General features: G+C 44.8%; 1 protein-coding gene across 2 annotated transcripts in view; it reads right to left on the reverse strand.

Annotated features, from left to right (window-relative positions):
• Nucleotides 1-19,522, reverse strand: part of FOXJ2 (forkhead box J2) — a 30,099-nt gene extending 10,577 nt beyond the window's left edge. For both annotated transcript variants that reach the window (XM_084287447.1, XM_084287446.1), the window contains exons 1-4: nucleotides 18,328-19,522; nucleotides 2,903-3,255; nucleotides 2,289-2,363; nucleotides 279-347 (exon numbers count right to left, since the gene is read on the reverse strand). In XM_084287447.1, coding sequence (XP_084143573.1) covers nucleotides 279-347; nucleotides 2,289-2,363; nucleotides 2,903-3,235 — 477 coding nt within the window. In that variant the 5' untranslated portion in view covers nucleotides 3,236-3,255; nucleotides 18,328-19,522. The remainder of the gene's footprint in view (nucleotides 1-278; nucleotides 348-2,288; nucleotides 2,364-2,902; nucleotides 3,256-18,327) is intronic.
• Between the last annotated feature and the right edge of the window lie 1,477 nt (nucleotides 19,523-20,999).

Genomic DNA, 20,999 nt, shown 5'->3' on the forward strand with positions numbered 1-20,999 from the left:
CCCCACTGTTGTTCATGGCTTAGAAAACAGGAGGACTAGGCCTTAATCACCAAAAAGACAGGATGAAGGACTTTAAGCATTATTAACTTAGCTACCAAACAGCAGCAACAGCCACTCAGCAAGATACACGTTAATTCATTCCGTTCTAGCCTTTGTTTCCCCAGTGTGCACACTTTACCCCCAAAATGACAGCATTATCTAGTGCTGGAAGGACTCCTTGGAACAAGAAGGGGGATTCCCCCTCCTGCTCCATGCTGTCAGGAAAGAGTAACACTCACGTCATCATCGGGAGGATGCCGCCTCTTGCGAGATATATCTGGACACGTATCTATTGTCCAATATGAGCCCTGGAAAGAAGACCCAGTGGTGAATTATTGCAGTATTAAATCAGAGTGCTTCCTGCAGCAGGGATTTACTGCCTCAAAAAATGCCGCATTTACTAAACATTAGGACCACCTGGACCACCCTGAGTATCAGACAACTAAGGCCTGGGTGCTGGAAACAGAGGTTGCTCTCTTGCATCGTGTTGTACTGAACAATGAGGTATGGTGCTACAGGTGGAAGGCAGGATGCTTTACGTTTCCATCACTTTGAGACAGGACACCAAGAAGAGCAAAAGATGTTTTAGACCCGAGACAGACCAACTCTTTTGGGCCTGTACGCCCCCCGTCAGTACCTTCCTCAAAGCATGTTATTTTTAATTGACTAATGAGGACCAGCTCAGTGTTCAGACTGGGCAGAAAGAACGAGAAGGATCTCTTTTCCCGTGCTTGTGAGACTTCACTTTAAGTACTGTGCCCTCTTGGGGGCCTCCCAGGCAAGACAGACACTGACATACAGGAATACATCCAACGGAGGAGCACCATGTTGGCTAGGGGACTAAAATACACCACGTACAAGCAGTTCACACAGACAGATCTGTTTAGGCTGGAGAAGAGAATGCTAAGGAAATCCAACCACTGTCTTCAACTATGTGATGAAATTTTAAGATGACAAAACCCAAACTCTTCTCAGATATGCATAGAATAAGATGCAACAAACACAAGTTATATCAAGAGGAATTCCAATCAGATATAAATGATGGTGGTGCATTGCTTAAACAAGTGCCCATCAAAGGCCTGAACAACCCAATCGTGTCCTGTCTGATAAGCTGGGAGGCGGGGGAAGAGTGGTGTTTGACCTCCTGTGGTCCCTTTCAACCTGAAATAGACTATAATTATGTCAGTTTTTTGTTTTCTGAAGCAGCATACACAGAACTCTAGGGTGTGATTTAACTTATTTTGACCTCCAGTTGAACCTGAATAATCAGTGACAAGCACGGGATGGGTTATCATTACAAACCCAGCCCAAAATGTCAATGAGCACCTTCAAACACGTACTCTGAAGTCAGGATGGGTTCCCTGGAATAAGCCATATAATCAATAGCATTTTGAGCAGTGGTCTCCAGAGACCTTACTTCAATTTTTAGATGCCAACTGAGCATCACCTAGTCCTTCAAATATAACCTGAAAAGGCCTGCACAAAGGCCTGGCAACTTTAGGATGCTGAGGGATGGAAGAAAGTTAAAATAAATCAATAAAATAAAAGCTTTCTGTCTAAATGCATAGTTTCTCATCCGCACCATCTTCTTCTGCTTGTTTCTTTTGTAAAAGTAACAATATCTGCTTGCCATGTCTTGGTTTTGCTAGCAACTCTCCTTTACAGTTGTTACGTACTAACAGGACTTTATCAGCCTTTACTAACACAACAAATTAATAAATTCATGACTGCTACTTGTAACTGGTTTCTACAGATCTGAACTACCTGATCATGACATTTTTTTCCCCCAATGCCAAATTGTCTGCAGTCTACATAAGTAGTTCTGCTCTCACTTCCCTGGATCTTGCCTCCATGAACCATGATGTCATGTCATAATCCTGCCATGCACCACCAGCCACTAAAATCTTTCGTAACAGAACAGGTTGGACCAGACCCACACTTAACAAATATAGATGAAGAAAAATAAGAAACAAAACTGAAAAAGTACACTTAACACTATTCCTTTTCCATTATATTTAAAGTTAACAGAAGATCACAGATAAGAAAAAAGTGCTAAAACCATTTAGGCCCTTTTACAGGTTCCCTTTAAGCAAATGCTTCTGTAGCCAAGTGCAGCAGTAAATCTTACTACTGCTTCCATTTCTGCCTGCACTTTAGGTTTCAAATTCCAGTCATGAGTTAGAAAGAGCAACCCCTGCTTATTCCTTGCAGTTTAAAATGTCTTGCCCAGGAGCGTGCAGATTTCTTACCTTCCCAGGATCATCCCTCGGTCGAGGCACTTTTCGAAAACACTTATTCAGAGAGAGGTTATGACGAATCGAGTTCTGAAGAGAAATTGAGAGGTACAGGTAAGTGCTACAACAAAAACGTACAGCCTTCTGTGTATGCTCAGGTGTGGGTAGAGAAAACGGAAGGGAAGCGTATACTCAAAAGCCAAACCTCACTACATATACCCACCATGCAGCAGAACAGAAGCTTAGGAAAGGAGAGGAATAGAATAGGCTGAGTAACTGGGGCTGAACCACCTATACAAATACAAAAGGTACAGTGAAAATAGTATCAGCGTGATGCAGAGACTGGCAGTAACGTGGGTTTTGTGGGTTCTTTTTGTTGGTGTTGGTTTTTTTGTGGTGATTTTCTTCCCTCTTTTCCCCAGGATTCTTTGTAAGGGCCACCACGTACACGCAACAAAAATCTGAGAAAAAAAATGGGACCTCCGTCTCTCTTCATTTCTTCCAAATGGTCAACTTAATTTCACATCTGTTTCTCTTCATTTTGCTCAGTGAGCACATTTGGCATAGAACTAAGAAAATAACATCCATTTATTAGACGGAAAGGGCACTTTAGCTATGGAAGTCCTTACCTTCCAACCAATACCAGCATTTTTGTAGTAGGGAAAATTGTCACAGATCCAACGATAGATCTCACTGAGTGTCATCTTCTTGGCAGGCGACGAGTTGATTGCATACGTGATCAGAGTGGCATAGCTGTAACGTGGCTTCCCATCTTGATGCACTGCAGCCTCATCCTTACTCAGAGTAGCATTGGGATCAGTTGGTGAGCCTGGAGGACACTTTCGGGCAGCCCCTGGAGGCCCTGCTTGTGAGGAACCCCCCAGTTTTTCAATAGTAGCTCTTAAAGTAAGCTGTGGGAGCCAGTCAATGGAGGTGAGGCTGCTTTCCAGGTCAGAGGCCATGGTGCTGGAAGCAGGTGTATCTGTGAGAAGAACAAAAAGCACAATGAGAACTCCTCATATACAAACAAGGTAAACCATAACAACAGAAATATCCGTTTGCATTCCCCTTCTCTACTTCTTCCCCTATCACAAAATACCTGAGTGAAGATCATCCTGCTTTGCATACATTATTCAGACAGATATAATCATCCAAAAAGGCCTACCACTACGTCTCCAGGAGGACCATTCTTGCTAGGACAGCACTGATGATAATTTTGCTAGCACAGCCTTATCCAGAGCATCCCAACTGTTCTCAGGTAAAGAGCCAAGATCTATTCAAAGGACAGGGACCCTCTTCAGCAGCTGCATCACATTCATTCCTTTACTACCTAAGTAATATAACCTTGAGGCCTTCACCAAGATTAGCTGTAATACAGTAGGTTTGTTGTGTCATGTAAGAGGAAGATCGTGGCTAAAAGGGAATACCCACTCATTCACACCATATCCAAACCACAATGGATCTGATGATCTAATTAAGATCACCTGGAAAAGTCAGGACTGTGACTATCTTAATTTGGGGAGAAATTAATTTCTCTCTAAGGCCGACTCTGTCTTTTTGCATCAGGTGACATTATAATTAATCCTATTCCTTAGGGCTAGGATTACATATCTCATTTTAAAACACCAAGATCATGCATAATACTATATATAGATAATTACATCTACCATGTCGAGGTGGAACAGACTATATAAAGCTTGTAATAGTTAAAGCTTTGCCTACCATAACCCATTTTTCCTAAACATACATACAATTTTGATTGTATTAAATCTTGCTGAATTCACAAAATAACAAGCAAATATTTTGCCCAAATCTGAGACATGAGAAAAACTGACTTATCTGAGCTCACACTACAAATTTCCCACAGGGCAGAAACAGACTCAGGATCTTTCTTTTCATAAATATTACATATTCCCCCCTAACCCCCACAAAAAAATTAAAACACACCTGTCCAACATGACTAGCACTTGTAGCCAGGGTTTCCTACTTAAATATTTTATAGGAATAAAATATTCAATAGCATAAACACGGATGAACTTGTACACAGTACAAAAAGCTTATATGCCGCCTTTTGAAGTAGTCAGGGCATCAGAAAGATCATTATTCTTACTTGCAATTAGAAGCATCATTCGTTTGGACTGAGGTAGTTTCCATGGTCACAACCTGCACTGCTCTGCACTTAATCATTGAACAAAAATAAAAATAAAATTTTGAAGGGCTGCAAGTTCTGCATCTTTCATTTTGGAAATTAATCTTTGTGGAGGATTTGATGATACCACCCCGTATCTCACTAGTACATACAAAAGTTAAATGCCTAAAGACATGCATGCTCTTTTGTACATGCTCACGTAACAAATTAACTACATGCCTACATGTCAGAGAGCAGACTAGTGTGAACACGCACTGCTTCGGAGAGATTCACCAGTCAACACCCCCCACACAAGTCCATCACTCATCTGAGCAGATCAGATGAGAAAGGGAGACGCGCAAATAGATATTCATTCATTCGAGTATCTGAGTACTCATGCAGAGTATGATACAATACTCTGGTGGAGCATTACAGACACTCATTCTAAAAATAGGCATTTTACAATAACGCAGTGGATGCACCCAGCATTTTGACACAGAAGCTCCCCACTCTGCCCCACAACCACGTGTGTTACACAGAACCACAGAGTGGTTAGGGCTGGAAGGGGCCTCTGGAGGCCATCTGGTCCAAGCCCCCTGCTCAAGCAGGGACACCCAGAGCACGCTGCCCAGGGCCACGTCCAGGTGGCCTTGGAAGATCTCCAAGGAGATCTCACCTGCACAGTGGCAAAGTGTTTCCTGATGCTTAGAGGGAGCTTCCTGTGTTCCAGTTTGTGCTCTCTGCCTCATATCCTGGCACTGGGCACCACTGAGAAGAGCCTGGCTCCACCTTCTTTGCACCCTTCCATCAGGTATCTATAGGCATTGCTGAGATCCCCCTGAGCCTCCTCTTCTCCAGGCTGAACAGTCACAGGTCTCTTGGCCTCTCCCCATAGGAGGGGTGCTCAGTCCCTTGATCATCCTGGTAGCCCTCTGTGGGGCTCTTTCTGTATTCAAACATTTCTCTTGTTTTGGGAAGCCCAGAACTGGACGCAGTGCTCCAGGTGTGGCCTCACCAGTGCTGAGCAGAGGGGAACGATCACCTCTCTTGACCTGCTGGTGGTATTTTGCTTAATGCAGCCAATTAGCTGTCGTAGCAGCAATGACATATGGTTGACTCATGTTCAACTTGGTGTCTACCGGGATTCCTCGGTCCTTTTCAGCAGAGGTGCTTTCCATCTGAGCGTCCCCAATACGTACTGGTGCCTGGGGTTGTTCCTCCCTAGATGGAGGACTTTGCACTTTTGAACATGTTGAACTTCATGAGGTTCTTGTCAGCCCACCTCTCCAACCTGTCAAGATCCCCCTGCACGGCTGTGCAGCCCTCTGGTGAGTCAACCACTCCCCCCATTTCTGTGTCATCACCACCTCACCCAGATCATTAATTAAAACATGAAGCAGGACTGCACCCAGTATTGCCCTCTGGGCTTCATTGGCAGCTGCTGGTCTCCAACCAGACTTTGCACCACTGACCACTACCTTCAAGGCCCAGCCATTCGGCCAGTTGTTGACCCACCTCACACTTCTGCACCGATGTGCCCTCACAGTACAGAGGAATGCACAAAGCCTACACCTCGACACGTTCCTACACACCAAACCTTTCGTTTTCGTGCACATTTTCATGCGTACATGACACCTTTCAGGCCCGGGCCACCTACACAGCACACCAACAAAACCCGCAAGCAGCTGCGCCAGCACGCGGGGCTGAGGAAACACCTCCCAGCGTCACCACTCACGCCCCGGCGCCTGCATGGATTGAAAAGTAAAATTGCACCACTGCAGTATCTGTAGTGGGTGGAAACATTTCTCTGCCTGTGGAGGAAAGGAAAAGCCCAACTGCTACTAACTTATCTATCTGCTCATCTGCCACAGATGACAGCGATGACTGCTTGCTCTGCAGCTGAGTGATCAGAGCTGCAGAAGGCTTCACACCATGCAGCCTGCTAACGTTACTGCTTATTGAACGTAGATAGTTCAACCAAGAGGGGCCAATCTCAGGCATTTTTAAAAAACAGAAAGCAGCATTATTCCTTTCCAAATCACCCAAGGGTAAAGCAACAATACATTTTTACACAGCTTTGGGCACACGGACAAAGGCTGCTGGGACTGCTGACATCGAACGGAAACACAGCGAGACCTGCACGGTAACTTCACTTGGACAGCCCTCACTAACAAGTATTAGGTTGATCAACATGGGAGGAAACAAACATGAACTGATGTCAGATGAATGTTGAATTTTCTAAGTGTGCCTCATAAAGATTTCAATTTTTCACAATGCAATCGGAGAACACATCATCTTATCATATGCATTAATCCAGAAATATCAGTTGTGCTAACAATACAAATCAAAAGTAAAATAGTTACAAGTTACAGCTAACACCTCCTTTCTTAAACACATATCAAGAAAATGAAGCTACTAAAACCTATAACAGATTGAGATACCAAAATGAAAGAAAAAAAAATATGGAACAACACAAAACACTGCAGTTTTCTTAAAGATTCAGATTTGCCCAGCTTGTATCAGTAGAGCATTTAGCTCTACTTCACTGGCTATGAAGTAAAATGCAAAGTTGATACCAACACACCAACTCTCAAACGTACAAGCACTACTGTATTTGTGTAAAATATCTGTCAGGGAGACAAGCAAGGTTAGAATTGGGTCCCATCACTTTCACACTAAGAATCTGATTATTTTTTTCCATTCTCTGGTTTATAAAACATTTTAACAAGAAAACAAAATCCTTAAACTTTAACTATATATATGATTAAATATATATGTATGTTAATATATGTATGCATATGCACTAACCAACCCATATTGAAACAACTACTTCTCAGTAAAATCCAGCAGCTCTTTAAGAATACATACACCAGACAGTAATTCTGGACAGAAAGACTTTTAGACATGAAAGCAATCACCTGTGATATTTCAAGGCAGTGGAATAAGACTGTTTTTCCAAGCTTAAACTTTATCATATTGCCGGAATAATAAATCTGTATCCTGGCAGTAAAGGATCTGTAGCATTCGTGCACAGTCAAACCCTCAGGTACGGTGGCAATTCCAGAACAATGTTGACACAAAAATAATTTGGTATAGTTTGTTACTAAATTACTATAACAGTAGTACTTGCTATAATTTGTGCTGTGTATTTTCATTCATCTGAGCCGAGCCGTACACCAGCTTGACACTACTTAATGGTACAGCACAACACCGCTACAGCCAAACGTCAGCAGATGATGGTTCTTTCATCTTCGCCTTCCCAGTTCATTGCCTGACAATTCTCCTTTCAAATTCCTTTTTTATAATCCCACTCAAAGAGAGAGAAAAAAAAAAAAAAAAACAACAACTAGTGACTAACAAACATACTGAACCAAACAAGGGTGTTTAAAAAAATCCTACCATATTAGCAAGACAGATTTAACTCCAAAGAAATAAAAAGACAGTTAAGGACCAGAATTCATGATCTCCCATTTTGCATGTACAGAAGTAAATGTTATCGGTTTATATATTTGGTTGACTTTAAAAAATCAGCTGTAAGGTAGCCAGTCATAACCACCATCAGCAGCTGGAAACTGACTGCACAGTCTGCACTCCTCAAGTACTAACTAGTTCCAGCACAAGACCAAGTCAAGACAGATCAGAGATACAAAAACAACAGCCAAGCACCAACTCAGATCTGCAGCTAAATACACAAGAACCTGTCTGATTCATAAGGAAGACCTATTAAAGAAAATCCTAGCACAGAATACCTGTTAAAAACCATTAATTCCCTCAGGACTAGTAACACTTCACTGCAGCACTCCAGGAAAGCTACTGCCTTACTGTGAGTATCTGCAGCTCACAAACTGAACCTCAGGTTGGAAACGTAAGCCAGCTTTCTGTCTGTCAGATTGTACCATACCTGCTGCTGGACTGCAGAAATGTGTACTGTGCCTACCCTGCTGTTTTGCAAAAGCTTGTTCTTAGTCAGCCCTTACCTTGTGCCACTACTACTTACGTATCAGGAACGGAAGAAAGATCTGAACAGTGAGGAACAACACTCTGAGGGGCAACACTGTGTGCAATCACTTAACATTTATAACCTGAAATATTCTCTAAGGCAGGGCCCAAAGGCTGTCCATTCAGTAGAGGGTGAAGCAATGAATGAAACTACACCATACACAGCCTATAGATAATGCATATTCTACAACAGATCTGTGGATTTACTTTCTAAATTTACTTTTCACTGTTGCTTTATTTTTCTTCCTCCTGCTATTCTAATCCAATGAAACACTGCTGGTGAAACACTCAAAGGAGACTCAATCTAATTTTCTCAACATAAACTTTGAGAAGGAAGATACACAAAACAGACTACCAAGTAGTGAGACACATTGCTGCAGAACACCTGTAAAAATAAGATCACTTCTACTGAGGTGCCTGAAGCACAGATCCAGTGCTGACAGTATCCATCTAATATAATCTGACATAAACGTCACTTCTGGGGTATTTAGCAAACAAACATCAACATGAGAAGAAAAAAAAAAAGAAAAAAAGAAAGATAAAAAAGCACAACTTGACCACTGAAACAGAAAGGTGAGCAGGATGCCAATTAGACTAAACTACCTCTGAAATTAAGGAAGAAAGTAACATATGAGAATGCATGAGAAAACAGCTTTTATTTTGACAAAAAGAAAATAAAAAATGTACTTTATCAATGTTACTAAGCAGCTGGAGATTATCAAGGGGCTGGAGCGCCTCTCCTATGAAGACAGGCTGAGGGAGCTGGGGTTGTTCAGCCTGGAGAAGAGAAGGCTCTGGGGAGACCTTACAGCGGCCTGCCAGTGCCTAAAGGGGGCCTACAGGAGAACAGGGGAGGGACTCTGTGTCAGGGGGTGTAGTGATAGGACAAGGGTTAATGGTTTTAAGTTAAGAGGGGAGATTTAGATCAGATATACAGAAGAAATTATTCACTGTGAGGGTGGTGAGGCCCTGGCCCAGGCTGCCCAGAGAAGCTGTGGATGCCCCATCCCTGGAGGTGCCCAAGGCCAGGCTGGATGGGGCTTTGGGCAACCTGGGCTGGTGGGAGGTGTCCCTGCCCATGGCAGCGGAGGTGGAACTGGATGATCTTTAGGGTCTGTTCCAACCCAAACCATTCTGTGATTGTTCATAAATGAAACTTAACCTGGAAGGACTGGCAGGGGTTGTGTTATTATATTAGCAGGCAAAAATGAAAGCATTGCAGTTAGAAAGCACACTTCTGTTTGCAGTACCTATAAAAGGAGGAAAGCAGTCCCTGTGGCAAAGAGGTAGCAGAAACCATCATACCCTAGAACCACCCTTCCCTTCTTTGGGAGCAGTATAACAAGCACAAAAAATAAATTAATACAATAATTAAACTAATAAGCTAATAATTTATTGCCAATAAATTATTGGACTGGAGGTGTGGTAATAGAGTGTACACAGCTCACACTAGTCATGAGCTACAAAGGAAAAAAAAGGCTTCAACCAAAGGAAGTTACTGTCATCTAAAAGCACACAGCTATATGGATATGAACTACGAAAAGTTATTATGTATTAATTTTTGTAGAAAACTGGCAGGAAGATACAGTTTACAAAACTTGACCTGCATATTTAAACTTATCAATAGATAGCATTACAGCCAACATCCAAAATATCATGTCAAGGGAAACAGCATCTTTACAGGCTCAAACAGTTTGATCTAAATTTTAGTAGTAAGACCAACTAGTCAAAAGACTTTTGTCACTTGCTACATAAACATGCCACAGAAATGCAGAGAAACGCTCAGCAAACATTGCAGAAAGCCCTCAGACAGTCTGAAGATGTGTTCAAAGTTAAGATTAGTGTGCTTATTTATGGTGCTGTGCAAGTGAGAGTGGGGAATATGTAACACCTGTTAAAAGAAACAGCAAATGATATTGAGAATAGTGGCATGCTTAAAATACTTCTGAGCTAAAAGTTACTTTATTTGTAGTAAGACCATCATAAAAGATTTATTCTAATAATAAGCCAAATGTCCCATTATTACGTAAAAAAAAAAAAAAAAAGTAAAAGTAAAAGCAAACCAAGTAAATTTGAAGCAGCACAATGAAAATAGATCACCCCAGCAGAAGGATCTCTACAGCATCCCTCCACCTTCAGAACCACTACGCAACATCTTACCATTGGAAACAGGAGCACGATTCTAAGCACATGCCAGGAAGGTAGGAGAAATCTTTTGGCACGAATATTAACAGAACAATTAGTCCTACACTGAAAAAGGTATTGGGTATTGTTTTTGGAAATAGTTCAAATTCATGAGCACATATCTGGAACGAAGGTTTCCCTTGGAAACCCAGAAGTCGGAGGTAGACAAACCATATTTAAGAGAAGGTATTCTCCCCCAGCTTCATGGAAGCACCTAGCTTGAAAAGAAGGATTTCGATTTTAGCTGCCTATCAGAATCATATCCCGTAGTAAAGCTTCAGTACAGGATATGCAAACACTGATATGACACACAGATTGTCTCTGAAATTAGAGACAATCAGAAGTAGATCAGCATGCAAAGTACCTTGTTCAGAAGATCTTCACATCACTGCAAAGACAGCTAGAAAAACCCAGGTTAAAAAAATGCAACATGCACTTGTAAATAAAAAAAATGTGTTCTTATTCACATTAAAAAATGGATCTGTCAGTAAAAAATGAAAATCTGACTGCAAGTGGCCTGTTCACCAAAAGCTGAACCACTGAAAAAGACATTAGTCCATACGAATTCTGCAATAGCTGCTGAAACAAGCCACAACCCACACTGACCTTGTGAGAAAATGAGTATCAAGCACCGACTTTGCATTGAATTCATAGAGAACAAGGAAACTGGTATCAAGTACAGATCAGTGGAGTACCACCTAGCACAGGAAATGCTCCCAGAGTTGAGATTACCAAAGCACTGCAGAAAAAGTTGTTAAAGAAGAGCTTGGAAGCAAAGTACAGATGAAATTTCAGTTGTAGATTGATCAGATGAATCACGTAGCCCTGTGTAAAGTTCACAAATTATGTCTCAAGCACAACTTTAAACACAATCCTTTTTCACTTCTTTGTTAGCTGTTCATTTGAACTAATGTGATTGAACAGTCTTCCAGGAGACATCTGACAGCCTCCAGCCAGGTGCACAACTTTTAAGGATTTTCAGCAAGTGTGAACATCAAAAGGATTCCACGTACCACAGGAGAAGGGATGTACACCCATTAGTTCCTTCTTCTAGCTTAAAATGCTATTACTGCTACTTGGCACTCTGCATCCTACCTACGAAGTGCTACTTTCTGTGTGTCATCCTCAGACCAAGCCTCCTGTTCGGGCTGTTACAGACTCACAAAGAAGCCACGTTCTTCCACACACACGCTTACCACAGCTGCCACCTTGCTGTTCTGAATAAATGTTTTCTGCTCCAGCTCTGACCTTCCCAGTCTCCGAGATGTGCCTTCGCTTATGACTATCTGTATTTACTTTTGTAATCGGTCCCGTTCGCAGGAGCAGCCTGGGAGAGGAGGACACATGCAATAATAACCCAGCTACATCTGAGTATCGGCAAGGCCTTCGGAATAATTTTCAAATATGTAAATAAGTAACCTCCAGTTTGTCTCGCCTCTATTGGCTGGCAATGCTCCTATATGTATCAAGGTATGAGTCAGCTGAGGAGGAATGCGAAGGGATGATCACGCAAGAAATGGAAAGGCACAGCGTCATGCCTGTGTTGCTGGAGAGCAAAGGACAACACAATAAAAGGCAGAAAGAGATAGGGGAGAGGCATAAATGTGGAAGGCCCCTCAGAGGAGGGGTGAGAAGCTGTGACCTTACGTGGTGCACGATGGCCAACGGGCAGAACTGAGGGGGAGGAGAGGTGGCAATGCTTTGACTAAAAATGCCAGGAGGTTTTGCTTCAGCAACTGTCTTTTTGACAAGACTCGGGGAAAGTAAGAGTTGTCGAAGGCCAGGAAGAAGAGAGAGCAGTAGCTGAGATGGCAAGCAAAACAGAAAGCATAGGGGTTACCCAAAGAGGTAACTAAGAAAGAAGCAGCAGATTAAGGGCATGAAACTGGAGGACGAGGTCTTGTATCGTAAGTGTAAAAATAACAGTGCGATTCGGAGAAAACCCACGTCCAACTAGGGTCCAACTGTGGGAGGCTGCAACAGAGGAAAGCAGGAAACAAAGGGAAATCTCACGGGAGATTTCTGGAGTTTCATCCTGGTCTCAGCAATTTTGAGCTATCAGCAAATCATTAAAAAAAAAAAATGAGACATTAAGGTGGTATGCTGAAATGCATAATGTAATATTGCTGGCATGAAGAAAGTGAAAAAAAGCCAGGAGAGCATGCCAGAAGTGGGTCTGTGTGTCTAACTTATGAAAAAATAAATGGAGGAAGGTAAATGGCCTAGTACAGAAGTAACTGAATAAGTAACTAGAACAGCAGGAGGGAAACCAGGAAAATACAGACACAAAAGTCAAAGGAGGACAAGATTTCAAGACTGGGCATGATCAAGTGTCAAAAACAGCAGGGAAGCCAAGAAGGATGAAGATGGAATACAGACCCTGAGACCTGGCCAAGAAAAGGTCACTAGAGATCTTAGAAGGAGACTCTTCAAGGCAGTCAGAGTATCTATACTCAAGTCAACTTTAAAAACAATCCCAGGCTACTGACACGGCACAGGATCTGTCACCCTTCAGTTCTGGCTTTGTGGGTCCTGCCACGAAACACGAACGACCAGGGGCATCGTGCTGCCACTGCTCCTCAGCGCCAAGCAAAGCAGCACGCAGAGGCGTCGAGTTCAATTTCACACCGCAATTAAGGTAATCGACAGGAAGAAGAACACCAATAACAACACCCAGCCTTCACGAAGGGTTTCTCCTCCTCACGCTCTGGAACCCTTGGAAGGGACGATTCCCGATTCCCTCTTCCAGCGTCAATAGGAAGCTGTGCAAAGAGGAGCACGCGGCGCCAGGTCAGCCAGCAGAGCAGCAGCAGAGCCACGCGGAGCACACAGCACGCCCACGCCAGCTTTCAACCTTGAAACCCTGTCTGCTTTGCTCAGGTGGAGAGAAAGGGAATTTCAAAGGGAATTAATAGTTTGCCCATTCTTGTCTGCAAGTTACTGATGGGGAGGCAGATTATTTTAATATTTTTTTTACTTAATTTTTTGGAGGGAAACTGAGAATTCACAAACTTTGCTCCTTTAACTGATGACAACAAGCAGTCCAGATTCCTTCCCAGTTATTCAGATTTGAACTTTTAGCAGTATGTATATGTTTCTCATCATCAGCCACAGCCTTTACACAGCAAAGAGCATAAACAAAATTTGAATTGCTAATGTAAAGAATAAAAAGCAAATACTTCTTCCTCCAGGTATAAAAGCTCTCACTCATCTCTCGCTCATTACTCAGTCTCTGTCATACATTAGAAAGGCCAAACAAAAACACACATGCCTTTATTTGTTGACTTCATGTCAAGTAAACTGACCAGCTTAGAGAGATCGGATCAGAAATGAGGCACTGGGCCTTGCACAAATTGTTCACACCAACTCAAAACCAAGCTCCTGAGGTGCTGGGAGCAACCAGAGATTGCAGTGCAAGGGGCTCTCATTCCAACCAAATAAAACCTTGAAGAAAAAAAACATGAAGAAAGGAAGGGGAAGGAAAGGAACATGGGAGACAAAGTACCATTCCCCAGCTTTGTTGACCTAGACATTTTCAGATGAACAGAGTTTCATTTATTTTATATTTGTATAAAACGTGCTTCTTGAGATAAACTCTGGCAAAAAAAAAAAAAAAAAAAGGAAAACTTTATCCACAAGCATATAATCTAACAAAAGCCAAAAAGATTGAAATACAGGTGCAATAATGGTGAAATACAGGTGCAGAAATAATGAGATCTGTGAAACAGGTTAAGAAAGGACTCCTGATAGTAAAGAAACTTTAAAGGACATAGGGAATGCTTCTCTTTGGAGAGACAAGCAGTGTTTCAGGCTTCTAGGGCCACAAGAGAGAATGACAAATGGACAGTAAGGAAAATGAGATGCAAAGAGCAGTACAGAGAGAACTGGGAGGAGTACTGGGGTGTAGGAGGAAGTGAAAGTAAAGTAGATGGGGTGGAAACACGCTGGGCCTTAAAGGTGCAGGAGAGGAGACTGACTATGACACAATGATGGGAAGCCAGGGATGGGATTCAGGAAACTGCTCACGAGGTCCGCAGCTCGCAGCATCTGTGTCTTCTGCCTTTAAGGCACCGACTCAAAGGGTCATATTAGGACGGGGTAGAGGATGGAGCAGTCAAAGACAGGAGGATAAAACAGCTGGCTGGTCCAAATATTGGCAAGGCACCACAGCTCACACCTGTAACGGGTCCTACGCTCTGTTCTCTGCATTCTGAAACGCTCCCAGTATTCTGCATGTTCCTTTTCAAAGGTAAAATGAAAATTTTGCAGCTCATTCTTTGTGAAAACGTACTGCAGCATGCTTGCCCTCTCCCAGTAACATACACTCAGAGGATGCCTTAAAACATGGAAAAACTAAGGGCAGAGTAGACGTATGCCATGGATTTTTATGTTCATCACATACACCTCAGAAGGAGGACACACCAACAGCACAGTAGGTAGCAAGTATCAATGTTAAATCCTATAAAAATGATAAGCATTTTGCAGTTGAACACAAGCGGGATATTCTTGATAAAATAATGAGTACAGCAGCCAGCAAAACAGGGGTTCAGATACTTCCCTTTAGGCTTCAGTATTGACACAACTGGAGAATTCACACATTTTGGAAGTAACAATTTTGGGCTGTCAATCTGGGCACTACCCTCACTTTCCAAGTTGTCTTCTGGAAGTGCTAGAAACATTTTTTTATTATTATTATTTAATTAAAGCATCACATGGCAACAGTTTCTGCAAATGAAGTGCCACAGCGCACAGAGGGTTCTGTTCTCAAGTCACTGGTTACAATCCCAAAATTGGGGAAAGCAAATGGAAAAGCGAGTCCAAAAGCATCTCATCTTCTGATTGCTAATGACAGAGATGTAATTCCTGTCTGACAGCTGTGTAAAATGAGATAATCATCTCAGCCCTGCTCTTGAGAGACAGCTGTCCATATCACAGTTGCCATTAACCATACTTCTTTTCTGACACTTGAAGGGCCAAAGATCCAGACTGTGATGCAGACCGAATCTCCCACTACAAAGGTCAGCTGAAATTTACAGCAGGACGTAGTAAGCGAAGATACCAGTACCTCTGGGATGAGAAAAGACCTTCTTGAGAGACATAGGCATTCAGCTGCATTTTTATTGAAAAAATAAGTACTAGTATAGTCACAACCACATCTTGGACTGGGAAATGATATCTGAACTCCTTAAAAATCATTTATTCTCTTTCATTTGAAGCTGTCTGACTCTTTATTCTACCCTAGACACTTGCCTACAGAACCAGATTTCAAGATAAAAATCCAAGGAACTTACAGAACACATACTGAAACATTAATATAACCTCCTAACCTTTCAGTAATTTAATCCTTTTGACATAACTCTCCAGACCTTCTCACTGCATTTTACCTTAGGGCTTGACATGAAGTTCTGAGATGAGAGTGGAGCACACGCGGGGCAGAATCACGCTGCTTCAACTTTAACAGTCAACTTTGGGAATGATGAATGACCAAATTTAAACTTACAAATCCATACACATGCGTTTAAGTGTCTCTGTACAGTGAAGACTTCATTGCCTCTGTTAAGTCAACTCTACATTCCTGGGCACTTAGGAAAATTAGGCTATTTACTTAGGTACCTAAATGTGGTTTCAGAAGTCTAATTTTAGGTGTTCATGTTTAATATTCTTAATGTAAACGCTTAAAGACATAGTGCTTCCATTCAAATGCGTCTATACAGTACCTTGCACTTTTTATGAAGGCAATATTCTCCATTTTTCTTTCATGGATACTTCTGAATAAAATAAATGATGCAAAACAGCTGCAGTGTTCCACCTCAGAGGAAGCTGCATTTCAGTCTGTGATAAACGTTTGATGAAAACACCAACATCACCACGGAAAACCTATGCTCCCAAAAGATTACCCCCTCCCTCGATTTTATCAGTCTGTCCTGGCTTTTGTATAGTTGTATTTCAGACTACAAGATCTTCAGAGCAGAGATTGTCTTAATTTTGTGTGTCTGAGTCAGCACCGAATGCACTGTCAGCAATTACCAAATAAATAGCCAACAATTACACTACAGCATATGAGTTTCTGCCCTGGATGTCTGTTGTGAAAAAAAAAGGCTCTGATACAAACTAAAAAATCATAATAACCAAGGGAAACATATACAAATATATATATACACACACAAAAATAATCATTGCAGGAAAGCAGAATTCTGTAAGGCTGGCACATATATTCTGTAAAGCGCCCTGGCATCCATCAGAGCCAAAAGCACTTGAAAAATGTCAAGTCATTACTGTGAGGATGGGGACAGAGCAAGGTAAATTGGCCTCTGGAGAATGAAAAGTTAGCTACCCCCTTGAATTTAACCTCTAGAGCATGAGAAGTCAGTTACCCCCTTGAATGTACAAAGGACAAAATGCCTCAGTTATCTCTTCTCTTGCGCTAGATAACACTGTACTCAAAACAGGCTGATTGCATAACTGTAGGGCAACAGGTAGGAGGGCATCTAACAGTACTCTGAATATACATCACCTCTGGGTTCAGTCTCCCCTTCGCAAGGAGCACCTTCTCAAGCTATGGATAACTGTCAAAATTCCCTGCAGAAATGGGGAATTGTTTTGGAGGAACCTGGAGGCATCATCCCCTGTCTGATCTCACTGGCCACGTTTTTTCTTCAGGGTTTCCCTGCTCACTGTTCTGTGAAATGCATACTGCAAGGCTTCCTGTCCTGGTCAAGGGCCCTTTGATCTTGGATTTCCTCACTGCTGTCTCAGTGGAGAACACAAATAGAAGTACCTCAGGTGAGGTACCCATGGGTTTGGTTCTTCTGCTATAGGGATCTGCTTTGACTTCATTTGAAACGAAGCCTCCCTTGGACTCGATTTCTCAGGAAATCACGTTGCTGTCAGAATAGTCATCTGGGGCTGGAAATTAACTGTCTTGTCTACAGACAGCAGCCGGCTTGGCTCGCGACGGCACCAGGGTTACCCTTCATGTGAGCACAGCGTACAACATGCACCAAGACTGGCAGCAGCAGAATGGCTTCTTCTGACTTTCAGAGCAGGTCCCACTAGCACTACCGTGATTTTTCATTCCTAGGCCCCTGAGCACAACAGATCCCACTCCCAAGGGCACTCACACCAGCGTCCACCCCACAGCCCCGAGGTACAGCAGGACACGCGGGACCTGCACGTTCAGATCCCAAGCACAGGAAGGTCTGCATCCCACGGTGATTTTATCCCCACCGTTATTTGCACAGGAGGGCACGCAAGGAGAACAACTGCCACTCCAGCCCCACGGAGGCATCCTTGGGCACTAGCACTGCAAATCACCGTCTGTACCTCCTCGATACTTTTTGGGCAGTATTATCCTTCTCAATGACCCCTGAATGGAAGAAATTCACTCCAGACCAGAGATGATGAAGGCTGAGCCTAGGATTAATGCACCAGTGCAATAAAATAGAAGGGAGAGGACAGCAAGGTTTCTTACAATTAATTAAGGTTAAGGTCTCCAATAAACTAAATAGCAAGGAAAGGCATCAGATCAATTACACATAGGGTACAAGATCGCAAAATGACAAGAGATGGAGAAAAACAGCCATAGGAAGGTTTGGAAAAGGTTCAGAAACAACAGGAGAGGAAAAAAAAAAAAAGATTAAAAGGAAAGAAGATATGGTGAGAGAAGAGACATGGAAAATAAAGATAAAAAGCAAAAGAGAAGGACAGATAGGAATAGGGAGGTGATATAATGCGGTCACTCACTCTGACTGGAAGATTCTTCTGGAGGGAGGTGGATTATCTTCAGTGCTGGTTTCTGGGGTGCTGCTCTTCACACTTCTCTGAGACCCATCCTCAGAATGTTGCTGTCAGTTATTCCAAGAGCTTCTTCAAGAAATATTTCGAGGGCGTGGGGGTTGCAGATTAAATCAGAATCTTGGGTATTATAACAATCTGCCTGGGACTGTCACCTCCCTAAAACTGCTGGTTTTATCCCTGGATGGAGATCCTCTCTCCCTTTTGGCAGCTGAACACCAAAGGGGTGTTCCCCCGGGAGACTGCCTTTTCTTCTCCTTGCCGCCTGTCAGATTGGGGAAATTGATCTCCAATGGCCTCCCTACCTGGAAGTCCCTCTTCTTTTTCCTGTAGGTGCACCTTGTCCTTGGGGGTGGCGGGACCACTTTCTGTGAAATAATTCTTGCCAACGCTGTGGGTATTATCGGGGATCTCTGCCTTTTCCCCTCCCTGTAACCGGGAGGTCAGCGAACACTTGGAGAAAACCCCCTTGGGGTTAGGGAAGGCGGGATCTCCCTTGGGACGGCGGGGGATCGGGTAGGTCAGTACTGCAAATCACCTTTACCTCCAGCGGCCAGCAGCAGCTGGAAAAGGGAAGAGGAGGCACCTAAATTTACCCGTGCTCTCCCTCCCGAGCAGGGATAAATAACCAAAACCACTGCACACGCAGCCGGGGCTCCTGCTTATTTCTGCCTTGCCCGCTGCCTCCCTGGGGCACCCGGGGTGCCTCCTGCGGGCCGGCTCCTCCCGTGCCTGGGGGGGGGGAATCTCCTCACCGCCCAGACGGGCACCGGGGGGGCGCGGGGCCGCTCGGGGCTATCCCCGCCACCCCCGGCAGGCCGCGGGGGTCCCCCCCAGCCCGGCCCGGCCCGGCCCGGCCCAGCCCTGCCCGGCCCAGCCGCCCGCAGCTCCGGCCCCGGCTTCCCCCCAGGCCCCGGCCCCGGCTACCGCGGGAGGCCGCGGCGGCCCTCGGGGCTCAGCGCCCGCCTCCGCCGCCGTCCGCCGGGCCTCGGCTGCGCCCCCGGGGGCTCCCCGGGCCCCGGTGCCGGAGCAGGGGGGGGGACGGGGGATGGGGGACGGGGAGGGGGCGCCCGGGCGGGCGGCGCTGAGTCCCTCCAGGCCCCGCCGCTCCCGCGGCTGCTGCTGCTGGCGGCGGCTCCGCTGCAGGCCCCGGCTCCTCCCCGGCCCCGCTCCGCCTCCTCCGGCTCCCCCCGGCCGCGGCCGCCCCCGCCTCACGCGGGTTAAGGAGGCGCCGCCGCCCGGCCCCGCTCCCAAATGGCGGCCGCCGCCTCAGCGCGGCCCTACCCGGGGTGTGGGCGCCGTGCCGGGCGCTGCCCCGCTCCCCTCAGCCCTCCCAGCCCGGTTCTGAGCCCTGTCCCCGCTCATCTGCCTTCGTGTGTTCCTCCATAACCTCCCACAGGAGCGTCCCCAAAGCTCGCGCTGTGTTTCCCCCGCAGTCCCATAACACGTTATAACCGGCCAAAGCACTACACAAATCCCCCCTCAATTGCTTGCCGTGCTGTCGCACTTCCACCCCCTTGGCTGCAAATGATGAGCCTCGCCTGGGCACGCTGCGAGGCTGGCGCTGGGCACACGGGCTGCCCGTAACGTTAGAACACCACAGGGGGCTGCCCGGTGAGGTGATTTGGGTAACAGATGAAATATGCCAAAAGCCACATGGGAGAAGGGAGAGATGCTGCATGAGATCCCCCTGAATCTAAGGCCAGTGCTGCAGGCCGGCCACTGACGCGTGGAAACCTGAAATGCGCAAACCTGTAACACCCCACCGCTCATCTGGAAGACTCCCCATCTCTGAATCAATCTCTTCTTTCCACGGCTAGCTTCATATCTGCACCCCTCCAAGCAGTAACGCTGCTATGAAACATGGAGCTCAGGACATGGAATACACTGGGAGGGAAATACGTTTATTTTCTGAGCAAATTTTCTTATTTTTTTCTTCTGTGAACTGTAATGTGAAAACTGTTCTGATGGCTCAGCAGCTGCTCTAAGACTTGCTACTTTAGCAGGGCGTCGTTTTTTCTTGTATCTACCAGAGACTCTTTGCATTCCTTCAACAGGTCAAAACCTGTGCCAAACTCCTGTGCCTTCATTTCAGGACGTACCAGGAACTAACACTCGATGTCCAGTCTGTCAGGAAGTTTGTGCCCTCTTCTCCCAAACCAAACCTTTGTTCTGCCTCTATACCAGCAGCTCTGGTGGGAGCTCTTCTCCCTTTGCTATTACCTACTCTTCTCTCTGTCCAGGATGATTCCCTGTCCCTTTACCCGTATTATTCTCTCATTACAGATCCCATTACAGTGTTCCCTCTCATTACCAAGGGCCAACATCCACATCTTCGCCCTCACCTCTGCAGGCCGTGGCAGAGCCCTGTCCTGTTCTCGTTGTTCCCCCATCTTGCTCCAGTTCTGGGTAAGCACCTCAGCTCCTACTCCCATGGCTTTCTACCTCCCCTTAGGATTTCAATTTGGGGTAGATGGTCTTTGTTCCTCCCTGCTATTCCCACAAGTCCTCCAGTGCCCTTCTTGCCAGGGTTTGTGTCCATGTGGTGCACGGGCTCATCACCCTGCTGAGAGGCACGACAGGAGCATCACCATGCCGGGAGGAACCAGAGCGTGGGCTCT

The sequence above is a fragment of the Netta rufina genome (genome assembly GCF_964035555.1).
Source record: "Netta rufina genome assembly, chromosome: 1".
In the NCBI taxonomy this organism is placed as follows: Eukaryota; Metazoa; Chordata; class Aves; order Anseriformes; family Anatidae; genus Netta; species Netta rufina.